This window comes from Nomascus leucogenys, chromosome 12, assembly GCF_006542625.1.
Source record: "Nomascus leucogenys isolate Asia chromosome 12, Asia_NLE_v1, whole genome shotgun sequence".
Taxonomy (NCBI): Eukaryota; Metazoa; Chordata; class Mammalia; order Primates; family Hylobatidae; genus Nomascus; species Nomascus leucogenys.
The window spans coordinates 76,164,621-76,184,219 of NC_044392.1; the positions used below are offsets into that span (position 1 = coordinate 76,164,621).

Consider the following 19,599-nt stretch of genomic DNA (forward strand, 5'->3'; position numbering starts at 1 on the left):
AGCACACAAAACCTGAATTTAAAAGCGGGAATAATATGTGAATAGACACTTGTCCAAAAATATGTATATAAATGGCCATTAAGCACATGAAAAGATGCATCAGGGAAATACAAGTAAAAAACAATGAGATGCCACTTCATATCCACTAGGGCAGTTACAATAAAAAAATCAGATAGTAACAAGTATTGGTGAGGACATGGAGAAATTAGGACCCTTATCCACTGCTGGAGGGAATGTAAAATGGTGCAGCCACTTTGGAAAACAATTGGGCAGCTCCTCAAATGGCTAAACAGTTACAATATAACCCAGCAATCCCACTTTCAGGTATAGGCCAAAGAAAAATGAAAACATATGTCCACCCAAAATCCTGTATATCAATATTCATAGCAGCAATATTCATAATAGCCAAAGTTGGAAACAACCTCAATGTCCATCAGTGAAAGGATAAACATAATAGATGAACAAAATGTGGTATAACAACACAATGGAGCATTTTTAGCCATAAAAATAACGAAGTATTGACAAATACTACAACATTGATGAACCTAAGTGAAGAAAGCCAGTCACAAAATATCACATATGATTATATTAATATGAAATATCCAGAATAGGCAAATCTATAGAGACAGAAGATTCCTTAGGCCTTGGGAGATGGGGGTTGAGGGCTAAGTCAGTGACAGTTAAAAGGGATGGGGATTCTTTTAGAAGTGAAGAAAAAGTGAAAGCAAAGTAAATACCTATAAACAAGAAAATGGCTGCATAAATTGCTGTAGATTCATTTCATGATATACTGTGCAGTCACGTAAAGAGCAGAGCTATTTTTGACTTTGATGGCTTTCCAGAAGATATTGTTAAGTGAGGAAAGAGGCAAAATAGCATGTATAGGATGATGTCATTTTTAGATCAAAGATAAAAGCTACGTGTGTATAAGCATGTACAGTATATTATGAGAATGGAAAAGTGTAAGGAAGGGTACATGCTAGTTAACATGGGTTACCTGTGCGAATACGCATGGTATGTATTTGGGATAGCAGTCACATGGATGGAAAAGGAGGAGAGGGATGAGGAAAGGCATACAGTACACTAAAGCAGTGGGGTGGGGGTGGAAGGTATTGCACTTAAAAACAAAGCACATTTCATATTATCCCATTGAATCATTTAATGATGATTAACTATCATTTCTCTGCCAGGTTTTCTAAGTTTACTGTATCATTTAACAACCTGTGGGTTAGAGATTACTATCTCCATTACCTCCAGATGGGGAAACTGAGGTTCAGAAGGCTTAAAGAGCTTGCAAAACAATATTGTTGGGGCAATTTTGATAAACAGGGAGGACTCCCACCTAAAATCTGTTTTGGATGTCAACACTCATGATGCCACAAACACACCAAGAGGATATGACAAGGTTTATCGCTTACATCGTGAGGCTTTCGGGGCAGAGCCAGGCTGGCCTCTTGGACTGATTCAAAACTGGTTGGAGAAATTTGGAAAAGGAGACCAGCTAAGGTTTTTACGGTGGTTGGCAGGTAGATTCCCATCTGTAGGGAGGGGCTTGCATGGTTTGAACTTTATTCTGGTCAGTGCCAAAGGAGGGAGCACTTGGGCTCTCCAGGCAGCTTGCCCAGAAGATGTGGGGCAGAAGAGGAAGACAGAGGGAGTGGGACTTATAAGCTGTCAGCAGCCAAAGGTCAAAAAATGGAGGAAGATTTATTACAAATGGTTTAAAATTATATTTGCCAATATTTAAGAAAAGTGTTTAGCTTTATATTTATAGTTGTGTGTGTATAAGTGAATCTCTTGTCTTTGTTAAAACAATTTCAATGTCTAGTTTTGTGACACTTAGTTTTTAATACCCAAAATATAAAGTCGTATGTGTAAGACAGCATGCATGACCAAATTCCTCAAATTTTACATGGTCCTGAGAAATATCTATTTCCAAAAATCAGCAAAAATTAAATAATCAACACATTTAGCTTTTGTATATGGTTATAAAATTAATAGAAAAAATCTGTATGATCAATATTACTAGAAGGTAAGCTCTGAAAGTATCTTTTTCATCACTACAGAACATAAGCACCTACAACTGTGCCTTGCATGGGGTAGACAATAAATGAATGGGAAAATGAACTTGATAAACACTGTATATCTTAACAATTAAAAGCTAGGTATGAGTTGTAAAGAATATGCACAAATTTTACAAAGCCCAGATATATCTACTAGTGGGAATATAATTATATAAGGATTTCTAACTAATAACTCAAATAATACTTTAAATCTTGGATGGAAACTTTTTAATTGTGGAAAACAATTACTTAACTTTTAACAAATCAATTTTCGAACAGTTATGAATTTTAATAATGCCAAATAATTTTTGGATATTACTTTGAATTCCTAATATTAAACTGAATAGTATTTCAGAGGAAATGATAATGAAATAAAAATGAATGTGCAGTATACTTAACACATGCTGAACTCATTTTAGAATGTTTAAGAGGCTTGAGCTACTAGGAGGAAAAAAATACACTGCAGCCAGCCACTTCATACTAAACGTTTTATTAAAACAGTCCTTACAATATATTTAAAATGGCATGTTCCACAGTCAAATATTTAAGAAAAAAAACTATATGCAATTATTGGCACACAAATTTAAGAACATAATTAAAACCAAGCCAGATCTCTCTCTGTATTTATATATCTATATACATATAGATATATATCCATACAGATAGATCTATCTTCAAATTCATGTCAGTGACCTGGAATACCTGAGATTTCAAGTTGTTGGTTTTCCAGATGGGTACAAAATATTTTTCATCCACTTTATAAGGACAGGGCATATCCAGAAAGAATAACTTTGGTTAATAAATGCTGTCTCCCAAAGATCAAACAGAAGTCCTCAGTGGGATTAAGGTTTATCTTCAGAGGCTTCTTCCAAGTGGAGGTTGGTCTGTGATGTAAGGAATGATTCCCACGTAGCAAGGCACTGAATAATGGAAACACACCATGAGGCAATCAACAATAGTTTACTTTCAGTGTTAAAGGATTAATAAATTCTAACACATCTGTTCCTTCTTCAATCTGCTCTATTCTTCTCTCCCATCAGCTTGTCAGAATCCTTGTCATTTTCTACATATTTTAATTCTTAATGAGGGATGCTACTGCTAAGTAAGGGGAAAACATATTAAAGGTTAAAAAGATTAGCAAGGATTAGTTTGCTGAAATAATCTACTATTACCCCACATCAAGAGAAAAATAAAAGCTCCACGTTATAGAGGAAAAGATGGACCCAGCTGGAGCTGAAGAGTGATGATACAAATACTTCAGTTCGATGTGAATCCCATTACGTCAACTGTGAGTTTCAGAAAGTTGATTAACCTTTATTAGAGTTTCTTCAGCTATAAATTAGGTTAACAATAGTACTTACCACTAGCACAACTGTGGGAATTAAATGTATATAATCTGTATAAATCTCTATGCAGAATGCCTTTTTATGCAGAATGCCTATCTGAAGGCGTTGGGAACACATAAACACATAAAATGTGGCCTATTTGATTTTGCCTGGGGATGATCCTCTTAATAGACTAGTCTCAAGCATCTGTATGAAGTTTATCTACAGCATAATTTTAATAGTCTGTACACATTTAGGATTCTTCTAAATCATACCTACTCTAATGTATATTCAACCTGAGCTGTAATGAATTTGGAAAGAAATTATGTTTCTTTTTTTTCAAACGTGGATAGACTGCCATAGACGTGTATGTTTCTACATAATACGCTCCAAAGCTGGACTGATTAACACTGGTCCACCTGGCTCAACTACCTCCACGTCACTTCTTCTGTCTCTAATCCTTTCACAGCTTTAAAGTGTCCATATCGGACAACCGGTGCTAATAACAGACTAGAGATTTCTCAAACACTGTAAAAACTCAAACGTTTAAAGCTCTCAAATTATAAGTGTGTTGCATTTCAAAAAGTATGTATGTATATAATTATGTATGTGTTTATGTGTGTGTATGTATGCACAAACACTTTTTTTCAAACTGAAGATTTAGAATATGGGAAATACTATGTCAAATCAGATTTTCACAAAGATTACATACTATGATTTAATTCAGAGATGGGCTAATAACTTAGGAAGCTAATAATAAAGCTAAAAGATTTGTATAATTACAAGAGAACAGTAAAACACTGAAAGACCTAATTGTCAAATAAAAATGATACTGGGTAAAATTTACCCAATAAATTACTGGGTTAAATAGTGGGTATTTATTTTGTCATATATTTTGAAGGACAGGCTTGGGGTAATGTAGGCCTCATTAGAATAATCAAGTTTATCAAGACTGTAAGGGATACTTTTTGCTTTAAATAGCTTTAGAAGGTACTGAAAGCCAAGTACAATCCAAGAAGCACAGTCACTGTAATGAATTGATTCTGGGATTTGCTTTTATCCTCCAGTAAGTTACTAACTTTATGATATTGTAGCTCCTCAGATATATAATATTAATAGCCTCCCTCATAGGGATGGAGAAATAACAACATAAAACAGGAAGAGGAGGGGAGGGGAGGGGAGTAGAGGAGTCAGGGTCAGGCAGTTACTACAGGAGCCAACTAGTAAGAGTGGCCTCCTCTTAGACGGTACAGGAGAAGAATTTAGATATCTTTAAGTGTATCCAAATGTCTATACTCATGAAAAGGCATAAAAGATGAATACTTCACATTTGGTATATTTTTCAAATTTTGGACTGTAAGTAATTTATAATTGTCCAAACTATGCATGATTTGGGGGGCATGGAGGGTAGACATACAAAAATCTCTTCACTCAACAAATATTTTGAAGTTCTTACTATATGCCAAGCACTGTGATGATGCTAGCACACAGCCCACAAACTAACAGAAATTATGATTTAGCATGAAACCCAAGTGAGCAAATATAATCAAGTATAGGGTCTGTGATGTTACAGGACATGATGGGAGTAACAGTAATAGGATCTAAATCAGATTGGAGTGTCCTAATGTTTCCTAGTGGAAGTAATCACTGAATGCAGACTAAAAGATGAGCAAAAGGTAGATCCCATAAATCTCTGCATGTTTGTGAAAGGTCAATGTGAGGAAATATAGTGTAGTGATCAAGAACTCAGGCTCAGGACTTCTGTTGCTGACCCAGAGGGTGTAACAGGGACTGGAAAGGCTCTTTTGCCTAAATCAGTCAATCAATCAATCAATCAGGTAGATACTATATATATAAAGCAATGGTTTTCAACACCCTGAAAATCAGGCAACAAAGGATAGTGGTCCCTGGGCGGGGGGGAGGAAATCCAGAGTAAGCTCCATGATTACCCCAGTGTTATGGGCTGAAGCTCTAATTCTAGTACCTCAGAAAGTGACTATATTTGGAGATAAGGCCTTTAAAGAGGTAATTAAGGTAAAATAAGGTCACATGGGTGAGCCCTAATCCAATATGACTGATGTCCTTATAAGAAGAGGAAATCTGGACACAGAGAGGAAACCAGAAATGTGAGCAAGGAGGAAAAATCATCTGAGGACACAGCAGGAAGGTGGGCATCTGCAAGCCAAGGAGAGGGACCTTAGAAGAAAGCAGCCTGCTGACACCTTGATCTTAAGACTTCTAGCCTCTAGAATTGTGAGGGAACAAATTTCTGTTTTTTAAGCCACCTAGTCTTTGGAATTTTGTTATGGCATCTGTATTGGGCTGTTCTTGCATTGCTATAAATAAATACCTGAGACTGGGTAATTTATAAAGAAAAGGCTTAATTGCCTCACAGTTCTGCAGGCTGTATAGGAAGCTGGTGCCAGCATCTGCTCAGATTCTGGGGAGGCCTCAGGAAGTTTACAATCATGGCGGAAGGTGGGGTGGCAGCAGGCATGCATGCCACATGGCGAATACAGGAGTGGTGGAGGCGGTGCTACACACTTCTAAACAACCAGATCTCGTGTGAACTCAGAGCAAGGGCTCACTTATCACTAAGGGGATGGCCCAAGCCATACATAAGGGATCCACTGCTATGATCCAAACACCTTCCACCAGCCCCAACTCCAACACTGTGGATGACATTTCAACATGAGATTTGGGTGGGGACGAATATCTAAACTATATTAGCATCCCTCTAATATACCAGCTTATTGCCTTAAGAGAATTTCGAGGCCATGATGAAGGGAGACATTACCTGGCTGACACACTGAGTTAAAAGGATAGAGCTAAGAGTTAGAGAAAATGCAGCTAGAGTTCATAGACCAGAGTATCAGAGAAGAGAGTGGTGCATGGGAAGCTCTGGAGATATGCGGAGGGTGCCCCACACCAAGCTGAGTACTGACTGGCGCATGTACATGAGAAGACTACCAGAGACAGGGGAAAAAGCCATCGGGAAGCATTAAACAGTATCCAGCATTCTCATAGGGCCTACAATAGTACAGGATCCCATCAAGCAGACTGGAAAATCACTTAATTCATTATCTACAAAATTTATCACCAGCAGAACACACTACAAGAAATATTTAAAAAACAAAAAAAATCTCATCTGGCAGAAAAAGAGACCAGATAGAAATATGGATCTATAAACCAATGACATAGTAACTACATGAGTACATATGATACATACTTTTCTTATTATTTAAATGTATTTAAAATCTAATGAATTAAAAATAGCAAAATCTTACAGGGCTTATAATACATGTATAGGTAAAATGTATGACAAAAACAGCATAAAAGCCAGATGAAAGGGAATGAAAAAACACATTTGTAGGTTCTTACATATGCAGTATATACTACCTGAAGGTAGACTATGATAAATTGAAGACACATACAGTAACCTAAAAATAACCACTAAAATAATAAAAGTTATACCTAATACAAAAGAGTTATATCTAATACACCACAAAGAGATGTAAAACGAAATTATGTAAAATTGTCTATCAATTCAAAAGAATGCAAAAGCAGAAAATGGGAACAATGTACAGATAGGACAAATAAAAAACAGCAAGATAAAAGACTCAAATATATCAATAATCTACTCAAATGTCTATATGCTAAACACACCATTAAAAGATGCAGATTGCCAACTGAATAAAAAAACAAGACCTACCTATACTTTGTTTAAATTTCTTATAAATATTTTAAATATAAGGACAAATATAGTTAAAATTAAAAGGATTAAAAAATATATATATGGCCAGGCACGGTGGCTCATGCCTGTAATCCCAGCAGTTTGGGTGGTCGAGGTGGGAGGATCGCTTGAGCCCAGGAGTTTGAGATAAGTCTGGGCAATACAGTGAGATCCTGGGTTTATTTTTTTAATTAAAAAAAAAAATATATATATATGTTTTATTGTAACACATGTCAAAAGAAAAGCTAGCATGGCTACATTAGTATTAGAAATGTAGATCTCAGAGCAAAGATCATTATCAGAGATAAAGATGATCATTTCATAATGATAAAAGGGCCAATTCATCTAGAGGACGTAATTTAAAATGTTTACGCACATAAAAGAGTTTCATAAAAACTGACAGAAATACAAGGAGAAAGACAAATCTACAATTATAATTGATTTTGATACCCCTCTCAAGAACTGACAGAATGTGTGGACAGAAAATCAGCACTCATATAGAAGATCTGAACCACGCTATCAATCAAGTTGACCTAATTGAGATCTACAGGACAAAAGCAGAATACATATTTTCTTTCACATGCCCATAAAACATTTACCAATATAGATCACATTCTGGGCCATACAAGAAGTCTTGATAAATTTTAAAAGATTCAAGTCATATAAAGTATGTTCTCTGAACATAATGGAATTAAAATAGAAATCAGTAACAGAAAGATATCTTTAAAATCACCAAATATTTGAAATCTAAACAGGGCAATTATAAAAAGCCTCCAGTGTCAAAGGACAAATCAAAGGAGAAATTAGAAAGAGTTTTGAACTGAATGAATATGAAAACACAACACATCAAAAATTTTGGTATGCCATTAAAGTAGAACATAGAGATTTTTTAGCACTAAATGCCTACATATGAAAAGAGGAAAGATTTCAAATCAATGACTTTCGTCTCTACCTTGAAAACCAAAAAAAGAACAACTAAATGCAGAAGAAAAAAAACAAAAACAAAACAGAAAAGAGCAAAGTAGGACTCAATGAAAGAAAAAAAAATAAAGAAAAATCAATGAAACTGATGCTAGATCCTTGAGAAAATTAATAAAATTGTTAAACTTTTAGCCATGTTGATCATTAAAAAAAAGAGATGACATAAATTGCCAAGGGTCAGGAATGAGAGGGTTAATGTTAGTTCAGATTCTACTAAAGGAAAAAAGAAAATTATGAAGATCTTTATGTCTATACATTTGACAATGTAGATGAAATGGACCAATTCCTTGAAAGACATAAACTACCAAAATTCACCACAGAAGAAACCAATAACCCAAATGAATTTGAATTTGTAGTTAAATATCTTCATCCACATACACAAATTTCCAGGCCCAGAATTCTTCACTAGTGAATTACAGCAAACATTTAAGGAAGAAATCATACTAATTCCATATAATCTCTTCCAGAAAACTGAAGACATGGGGATGCTGTCCAAAATACCAGAGCCAAAGATATTCCAAGAAAAGAAAACTACAGACCATTATTCCTCCTAAACATAGATGCAAAAATTCTAAAGGAAATTTTGGTAAATCAAACACAGTAATTTCTATAAAGAATTACGCATCATAACCAAATGGAGTTTATCCCATGAATGCAAGATCGAATTAACATTCAAGTATTTATCAAATGACAATATTAAATGCAATATTATCTCAATAGAGAAAAAAATTTATCAAATTCCAATGTCCATTGCTTATTAAAAAAAATTTCTCAGCGAATTAGGAATAAAGAAGTTCCACAACCTGAGGAACAACATCTACAAAAAGCTACAATTAACATCATATGCAGATATGCAATAAATATTAGCTGTTATTAGTATTTTATTGATTTTCAATACCAAGAAAAAAAAGAAATTAAAACTCAGTTTCATAAACCACTCACAAATCTCCTTCACCAAATGTCAAGTATAAAAAAGAAGGAAATACAAAAATGCCAAAGTATATCTTTAAAAAATCTACCCACAATATTTATAAAACAGAAAACTATTAACTGGGTTGAGAGGGCTCACAGGAACAGCACCACACTTTATATTTAGAGAAAAGCCCTCAGTTTCCTTTGCAAACCATCTTTCTACTAGAGCTTTCTGGTTTGCTCTCTGCAAACCCATACACAATCTCATATCCAGTAGCCCTGCAGGGCAGCCCCAAAGCAATTACTACTTTCAGAATATATTATATATTTTTAATAACTGCAAAACTATCATTTAAATAAACTTCTGAACATTCTCCAGGTAAAATTCAAAATGAAATTCTAAATTCTGCTCTATTTAGAATTCCTGTCAAATAAGTGATTCAAATTGCACCAAAGATGGCATTAGTCCTCGAGTGAACAAACTCATATCATTTTCATATTCTGCATTAACGATACTAGTTTAATAAAGATCTAAGATATTCAGTAGTCGTCCATGCTAATTAGTGTGTTAATTAACATTTTCCTTTCTAAATTAAGTACTAAAAGGGACAGTAAGACATGGTAAGACAGACAAATTAGCTATTTCACGATTTCCTTATCTTCCACACCAGAGGCAGAAAAAGTATGTGTTTTGAAATACAGAACATTACAGAACAATTGACATAGGATAGCAACAGAAATAACATTAACAACTGCCATATAGATGATTGCTTTATATATCACCTTCTTTAAGCCTCACAATGACTACTGTGAATCCTATTTTACAGGTGAGAAAGCTGAGGCTCAAATGGTCTAAGTGTGTTTATATGATAAATCTCATAAATTGTATGCCAGTATTTATCCATTAACAAATGGATAGTCAATCTCCTGAACCATCACCAGGGTACATTTAATAAGTCACTGGGCCAAGAGAATGAGATGCCTTTCTTTCACATAGTAGAAGGATGATTTTGGAAGGAGAAGTAGGTAAGAAACCCTGATTGCAGGGGCATCAGGCTGATCACATTTTAGGAAAGAGTATTTACAAAAGGTGAGGTTATGGAAATTAATTCCCTTTATATATCTTGGAAATTCTGTATATATTTCTAGGAACAGATCTATACTTTGAAGAAGACTGAATTAATACATGCCAGGAATATGGTAAGTGCTCAGTAAATGCAGATGACTCTATAGAGAAGGAATATATTGAACAACTGATGTTAAGATGCTGGCCATCAGAAAACTGCACTTTTCTATTTGAACACTAACCAACTGATATCTTGGTTTCTATTGCACTCCAAACATGTAAATATTAAGTTTTGCCCTAAGAACCCGATCCCCACTTACGTTGCTGACCAATATGGTTTTTTTCTAGGCCTGTAAAGCTGAGAATCTGACCTTGAACTATGCAGCTCCTGACGCTACCAGATCACTTTGGGATTCTTGATAGCTGATTTTTAATTAAATAAATGTAATTGCCTGTTTCCACCAATGTTTAATATTCACCTGTGTTATATGATATCCTGCACATATATCAAATTAATGTACACAAATCTTTATAAACAACAAAAAGATGATCTCTAAGGCTCCTTAAATTTCTTTGCTCTTGAGTATGAAACCTAAGGAAAAACTCAAGAAATGTATTGTTTATACCATATAGTTAGGTAATTTATTACAGTGAGTATTTACTGTCCTCAGGATTATAATTAGAGGATATAAAGAATCATTAATAAAACCAAACAAATCTCAAAACCTAGTGTGAGACTTGCTTATAAGTTAATATTTTTAAAAGATGTTTCTGTTATTTGGCTTTGCATCGTCATCAATTTTTTTCCACTTTTAAATCATTACAGTGAGAGAAGAAAGTTAGTATCTGTCAAAATCAGAGTACTAATAAAAAATATCCAGCATCACTGCTGGCCTGACATTGAATAGTTATGGTTAGCTCATTCTAGCTTTGGATTCTCATACTATCATGGGAGAACCAAGAACAACAGGAGTTCCACTTCCATTTGAATAAGATGTCATCATTTTCCATACATACTGTTTTATTTCATGCAATAATCTTCTGACGAAATCAGGTAATTTCATTTTACAGTTAAGAAAACTGACTCTCATAGTGCAGTACTGTGTTTTTTTCCAGTGCTCTACATGAAACCATGGTGAACAGCTCCTTCTCACTGCAGAAAAAATAAGCTGATAAATATGCTATACATGCAATTAGCCAGGATGTGGGGTGACCAGAAAAAAAGCTTATCACAAATCCTTGTTAATTGAGAATCCAGTACACGTTTCCCCCAGGTGGCTGCAGTTGTAGCCAAAGTCAAGTGCAATTTCTCTTTGAGGAGAGAACTCAGAGAAAGAGAGCCACCACAAGAAGGTGAGCCAGAGGTGGGGAAAACAGACCCAACAGGTAAACAAACCCTTTTTGTTTCTACACACAGGCTGAAAACCTTCTTAAACGCAGTACACACAGATGGAATACGTAGAAAATTAAGTTTTAATTCCAAAACGAACTTTCAGTTTTGAAAATAAATCTCTTGCTACTTCAGTAAAGGTGGTGACATTTTGCATTAGAAGGGGTAAATGTCTCTTCGGCTCTCATAAGTGGGTAGTAATCCCACAAGCAGATGTGATCAAGTTCTCTAAAGAGTAAATGGTGACAATAATGGTATTTCTACAGATATGATACAGCTCTCAATGGAAGCTTCCACATTTGAGGATCACTATTTTCTCAAGCTTGTGGGATATGAAGATGTTCTGTCCTACGATGTGATTTCAGGCAAATTTCTTTATTGCTCTGGGCCTGTTTACCTATTCATAGTAAGGGGTTTGAACTATGTGTGTCCATTAAGCTTCATCCCAGAACTAAAACTGAAGATTTCCAGAGGCTAACCGTGGCTGACAAGAAGTTGGCAAATGAAATCACATGTAATGTATAAATATGCCTCGCTCTGCTTTGCTTGACCCAGTGTGGAATACAGCAAACATAAAATTTTACTTCTCCTCCTAGCATTTGGTATTTATAAGATAACTGTCATTATAATTTCCAAAGATACGATTCATAAATGTATGAGAAATATTTTCAGTACCACTACAGCTGCTAGTACTACTAGTAGCCAACATTTACTGAATCCTTATTAGACACTGAGTTAACTGCTTTTCTTTCATTCATGCATCCATTCATTCCTTTAGCAGCTTTAAAACCTATTTTCTATGGTGGCAATTTTGGGCTCAAGTAAAATTAGTGGCTTAAGGCATATGCTGGTTAAGACTCCTGGAAATACCTGATGAGCATAAAATCTTATAAACTATTTTTAGTGACTCACTGGGAATGTTAAACTTTGCTTCAAAGACTTTTCTTTCATCTTTACGTATTTCTTTCCATACATACATATATGTATATGCATGTACATTTATATTTTAACACCTAAACAAATCTATGGCATTTTCAGCACTTCATCGATGAGGATACTGAGGCTCACTAAAATAAAAAAACGTCCTCAAGATCACTCAGCTGAAAGTCAGAAGTCATGCCTGTCCAAAGCCCATGCCCTTAGCCACCATGTGATGCCTACATAACAGGTGATATCTCCATAGGTAATGACACCACACTGTTGATAGAAACAGCTAATAGAAAATTTACTTTCATCCAAATTATTACATAAGTCAAAATAAAATATAATTATGTATTTCTGTGGTAATAAAGTAAAATAACTAGATATTTACCTAATAATAATAATGATACTTATTATTGTAGAATATGTAAAAGACACACCTTCCCATATATTTATTTTAAAACTGGAAATTCCCATATTAAGCCATTCACCTCTAATCAAAAAGCACCTTTTAGAGACAGTACCATGATAATTACATCTTTCTCAATAAGCTACCAATTGGATATATGACTGAGTTTCTTCTAAGTATTTTAACGTTGTCTCAAACGATCCTGGACACAGATGATATCACCTATATTTGGGAAACATTGAAGCTCAAATTCACAATCATTTCTATACTAGGCCAATAGCATCATGAAATTATTTATCATCTATAAAAATTGTTAGGTTATGCCTAAAATGAGGGCAATAGGGTGTGTAACATTTTAGTAACTTTTTAAATCTCCTAAACCTAAAATTGAAACACTAATTAAAACTTTCAGGAGCTACATATTTTCAAATTCTGAAATGTAATCAATCTGGAAATTAGAGTTGATATTGCCAGAGAAAAACAACTTCTATTATTTTGCAATAGCTCAAAATTATTCATTATATTTCATTTTTGGAAAAGTCTAAATTCAGCTTCTGAGAATCATCTGCCAAACTTATAATTTTAGAAACACCGATAACTTAAAAATAACAGGATTTGCACATTATTTTTCTAAAAATTACTTTTACATATCTCTCAAGAATGTAAGTGATAAGTGTGCACTTGTAATTATTGCAAATATTTAAATGATTCCAACACAGATAGTTAATGCAAAAGGACTCATTAGCTACAAACGCCATCTTGTGGTCCATTTTTTTATTATTCTGTAGCATTATTCTGTAGATGTCAAGATTGATAAAGACAGATGGAGCCCTAGATAAAATTTATTCCATTTCTCTCAATTTTATAAATGTGGAAATTGGGGTTCTGAAAGGTCTAATATATTGGAAATCTTTATAGGAGAAATTAACGTAAGAGCCAAAACTTAAATTCATATCCTTACAAACTCATACTTTTTCTATACCACAACATCATTGTTGTTTACTTATAGCTAAGCCAATTACATGAAGTTTATCCAGTTTAATGCTAGACACTTCAGACATCAAGCTTATCTGTTTTTGTGTAAGCATACGCTGAAAGTACAACAAACTATACAGATAAGCACATTTACCTTTGGATTATTAGAAAATTATTAAGGTGCAACTATGATGTTTAAGCACATTATTTCATAGCATGTTATATATGTGTTCCAGTTTTATTCTCCTAAAGACTTGTAAGGGGTGTATGTGAATGGGATGTGGGGTGGGGGAAGGGAAGAATACTTCTATTTGGCAGTTTAGCAAACTGGGTATATAGAGAAGACATGATTAGGACTTTATAATTAGCTAATGCAGGCATCATGGTACCCAACTTTAATTTTTTCCATTAGAAGACCCACCTTTCTTATTTTTGATAAAATGCAGTGTGTGTGTGTCTGTGTGTGTGTGTATGTGTATGTTTAAATCATTTCTTCCTTTTCTATACAGAAACTATATTGGGCCATAGTATGCAGTCTGTCATTTACAAAGCAAAATAAGCAGAATGTCCTTGATTCAGAAACTAGACATTTTTAGAAATTATTTCATTATTATGTGTAATCTCCTTCTATGCAAATCCCTGATTAACTACATAAAAACTTATGTAGCCCAAAGGATGGGAAGAAGCACAGACTATGCCGTGATATAACCGTCTATTTCATACCTAAGCTCACTTTATTTGCATAGATAATTGAGAACAAATCACATTACAGAATATAGGGGACTGATGAGAATATTTTTCAATTGAAGTTTTTAAGACTGCAGAAACCAGGCTGGGTGCAGTGGCCCACACCTATAATACACGCACTCTGGGAGGCCAAGGCAGGCAGATCACTTGAGGTCAGGAGTTTGAGACCAGCCTGGCCAACATGGTGAAACCTCGTCTCTACAAAAATATAAAAAATTGGCCAGGCCTGGTGGCAGGTGCCTGTAATCCAAGCTACTTGGGTACTCGGGAGGCTGAGGCAGGAGAATCGCTTGAACCTGGGAGGCAGAGGTTGCAGTGAGCTGAGATTGGAGCACTGCATTCCAGCCTGGGCGACAGAGCAAGACTCCATCTCAAAAAAAAAAGAAAAAAAAAAGTAAAAACCTGTAAAACAAAAATATTTAAGACTTATATGACACATAATAAAAGGTTCAAAACTAGATGGAAACATGAGCTATAGCTATGGATTTTGAAAATTTCAGAGCAGAAATCACACTTAATCAAACAACAAAATAAGTACATAATACTTACGAATTCTAAAAATGACAACTAGTTGATTCTAAAGTTTCCTTAGAAATAAATAAAAATAAAATCCTGCTGCATTTAAACTTAATTCTACCATTGATTGTGTTTTATATGCTTTATATGATGCTTCAATATTAAATTGACTATAAACTTTTAAATGAGAAAGGACATTATATTAAGTGTAAGAGATCAACAGACTTGTAAAAACCAGAAGGAACTTCAGAGCAATGCTTCTTAAACTACCTGTGGTGAAGAACAATTGTTTCGTTTTTTCTTCTTTCAGTCATCTAAGGACCATTAAATGGTCTTACTGGCCATGACAAGTCTGTAATTCATGCTACATGCAAATCACCACAAAAGCTGGACGATATTTGAATTTTTCCATAGAATTCAACAAGTCAAACAACCTAATCACCTACTTGGTTGTCTTGGCAATGTCTAATTGCTATCGAAGATTCCAATTGATTACTTTCAACTTCTAAATTGAATCTGTAATAACTTATGGAATGAATATCAGTCCACACTTAAAGTGGCATTAGAGATCAACACTATTACCCAAGATTTCCTAAACTATGTTCTGTAGAACACTCATCCTGCAAGAAGAAACACTGATCTAGTCAAGAAAATTATTATGTCTTCAGATTCACAACCATACAAGCACATAAAGTACTCTGAGAACTTCTTTAGTAAATAAACCTGCTTAACTACTTAATAATTACTTTTTTTTAAGTCAGAAGTGTCTTCTAATACAACAGGACCTTAATATGACTCACAAAACTTAACTTTTGAAAAAAATTAAGTTTTTTTAAATTAATTGAGGTCACCAAAACAAATACCCAGAAAATTAAATAAATTGACCTCTAAAAAGCATATTATCATTCTCCATGCTAAAGATTATCTTATTCAAAATAACTTTGGCTTGAATATAAAGATTCCTGCAGAAAGAAACTAGTTAGATTTTAGATTTACCTCCTGGAATGTGAAAGCACGACCTTACCAATAACATAGAAGATAATATTTACCTTCTTATTTGCTATGGTAGGGGAATATTCATCTATACATCAGTGAAAAGTTGCATCAAATTATGCAAACGTAAGTTCAAAGGCAGTTGGCTATAACAGAGCAGTGTTTTAAGCCATGCTGAATTAAAATCTACTCTGTCAAGACCTCATGGTTACCTAAGCTCGTTCAAGTGGTGTTAAAATGAACACTCTAATGAGCATTAGAAATCTTATATCTCTATCATGTGTTTTCCCTCTGTTTTCTAGAGAACATTTCAGACAATTACTCCATAGATGGCTTCTGTGAGCAAACAAATTCAGTATGTGAGAGGATAAAGAAGGGTGAGTAGGTTTCTTTCCTAAGAATTTCTTAGAAACTTAAAACATGCTAAGATGCATTGCCAACCTTCTCCAACAAAATGAAACAGTATAACCTAAATGGGAGTAATCTGGCTATCAAGTTGCTATCCTCAATCAGTGGAAGTAAAGGATTGTGGGATCATGTATACCACAAACACACAATAATTCGAGACCCAAAGAACTATGCCCAGGGACTTCCTCTAATAGTCAATTTTTAAAAAGTTATTTGTGAAATACCTTAAATGTAGATTTCCCTGAGTTTAGCTTACAATTCTTGCTTCTTCACTTATCCAAATTTCCTGGTAATAATGTGTCAAACTGAGACGGCAGTTTCTTGGAGTCTATATGGTGGCTTGCCTCCAAAGATGTCCTAGAATCACAGAAGGCTATTCCATTTCTGTATCTTTTGCTCTGATCATTTCTATGTTTGAAAAAAGAACTGATTGCTCAACAAAAAAGTGATATATTTGGTTAAAAGGACAAGGTTAATCATTAAATAATCAATAACAATGTTGGTCTCTCGAAACACAAGGAGAAAACTCTATTCAATGTGTTGCCATTTAATGGCATTAAAAAGATGAAAAGTTGTTGTTTTCCTTTTGATGATCATCCCTAAATAAATTAGATGATCCACAGAAAAGTAGCAATGATGCAACCTGAATTTCTTAATGCATTCAGGCTTCCAATGAGTACTTCCCAATGAATAAGACAGTAGGATAATGCAGGTACAAGGATGTAACGAATTGGAAAAGTTAACTGGTATAAAAATGGCTAGACTGAGTAAACTTCTAAGCTTCTTATCCTCTCAAGCTGGTGTGTTTGCTTTGCCAGAAATAGGGCCTACACGTAACTGGAGTCTATTCAATTTTAGGGTGTATAATATAGTTCTGAGATATTCTCCACATAGTTCCAAAGATATAGACTGCTCTTTTCTGAAGGCCTATTTTAGCACCATCAGGGCATCTGTCTCCTGAGGTCTAGGGTTTAGGTCAGGCTTTAGTAACTATTAGGAGGCATGACTGTAAAAAGAAATGCACCTTGTTATGGATTCAAAATTCCCTGTCCTGGATAACTCTGGATTATTTCAGCTCTAGTCAACTTCTTTGTTTCATAATAAGGAAAGAGAATTTAACTTTAAAGAATGTGCCTCTTGACAGAGATTCAGCCTAGGAGCCTTTTTTATGGCCAACATAAAAAAAAAAAAGATTCAATACAGACCATCTATTACACCTCTGTTCCAACAATTTAAAAGAAAACTCAAACACTACCTGCCATTTCTTAGGCTCAAAACTATGCTGAACAACTCTATCTGGGTAACTCTCCTACCATATCCATCCTTCTCTCTCTAAGACAGGCTATTGACAAAGGGTTGAGCAAGTATTAGGTGACTGTGCATGGTGTGCATCAGAAATTACAGAGGAGGTTACTTTGGAAACATTGTTCCAGTATTGTTGAAAACCTTCTCTGGGGGTAATTTTAGGCTTCACCTAGGAAAGTAACAGGGCCTGCATTTCTCCTGGGTAAGTAAAGGTCTGTCAATCTTCCTTCTATGAGTAAATTTAGAATTAAGAGCTTCAACTGGGGCTTTGTAAGTACTGCTCTCAGGTTGGTAAAGGGTGGGCTTTTGCACCACTCACTGAAAAACAGAAGACACCCAGCCATCTCTTTTTGCGGCAACGGATATTTTTGTTTTATTACCTCTTCAAATGTATTGGATTTTAGTTAACTTTTATTTGTATTTGCCTAATCCTTTCATCTTATACTTTCATTCTCCTTCATGGAGAAAACAGCAGTGAAATAGAAATGAGTTAGTTCTGTTTTCTTAGTTTACATTACACAGTTTCCACTAGGAATTCATTTTTATTAATTTTTTGATAACATATTAATTCCTAATTTTCTTGCTTCCAAAGATGCTCCTCATACCTACGCTCATTTGACTCTGGTGCTGTTTGGAAGCTCTTCACATTTTTTCCCCCAAAACTCTCTTCTTCCTGACATATGCTTTCACTGACATTGCCCATTTTTTTCTGTATTCCTCCTTGACTGTATCCTCCTCTATCATCTTTGTTTCCATGACCCATGGTCCACAGGTATAACTGTGTCAGATTCTTTACCTGCTTCATTCTTTTCACTTTTTAGAATTGTCCACTCCTCTCAAGCCATATTCTCATTTAGAGTGTATGATTTTGAGAAAGTATAACTAACTTTTCTCTAATTTTTTAAGCTACTTTACTAAATTCTAGGAAATATGACTGAGAATGGCCAAGTTTTCCTTCCTTTGCTTTCACCTCCCAGATTCTGAAAATAGTACTGTCTCCTGATGGAACTGTCATGTTAAGATAACAGTTCTCTGTTAAATCAGAATTAAGTCTAGGGAGACTATTCCCCTCGTTGCTCCTTTCAACTCACAGATGAGCACAAATCAATACTTTTCCTGACTTTCAGCTTTGAATAGAATGAAATTTCTGACAGGAATCTAAATGCCATCCATCCAAATCTTGCTTAGGTAGCAGTTTTATCATCATTATCAATATAGTTTAACCTCTTAAGGTCAGAATACTTGGAAACTGTCCTAATTTGGACCAGGATGTTTTCAAGTAAATATTTACAAAATCTACAAAATGTTCTGAAGTCTGTGGTGTAGTATTAAGTTTAAAACAAACAACCATGTCACTAGAATTTATTTCACCATTTTCCCGACACAACAAGAAATAAATCCCTAAATAAGTAAAACTACACTTGAAGAACCTTCTGGACACTCAGTGCTTATTCATACTTAGTTTTTAAAGGACTGCTGTGAGATCTATTTTTACAAAATTTCTGTAATTTTTAAATGAGCCATAAATAATTAGACTTGGATTTTAAGAAAACATTAGTAGTACTGTTCATCTGGCTAGACAGATACCCTTGCAACGATTTTTTTCTTTTCCTCAAAATCTTTCAGAAATTCTCCTTTGCTAGAATTGTTTTTCTGCTTGCTAGATGTCCATATAAATATATTTCTGTTATCTGCTAAGAATAGAACCTTTTATTCAGTCTATCCATTACGATCAAGCAAAAAAACTAATTTAAATACTTCACCATTAGAAAAAAATAACTTTAGGGCTGTATTAATCAAATAAATGAATAAATATTTTTATATATTATTTTTCCCTAATCAACTTTAGCCTCCT

At 34.5% G+C, this 19,599-nt stretch overlaps 1 protein-coding gene across 1 annotated transcript in view; it reads right to left on the minus strand.

The window, feature by feature from the left end:
• Window positions 1–2,537: 2,537 nt before the first annotated feature.
• Window positions 2,538–19,599, minus strand: part of SNX7 (sorting nexin 7) — a 100,401-nt gene continuing 83,339 nt past the window's right edge. Inside the window, exon 9 of the mRNA XM_003260099.3 lies at window positions 2,538–2,983. Within this exon, the coding sequence (XP_003260147.3) occupies window positions 2,906–2,983 (78 nt within the window). The 3' untranslated portion in view covers window positions 2,538–2,905. The remainder of the gene's footprint in view (window positions 2,984–19,599) is intronic.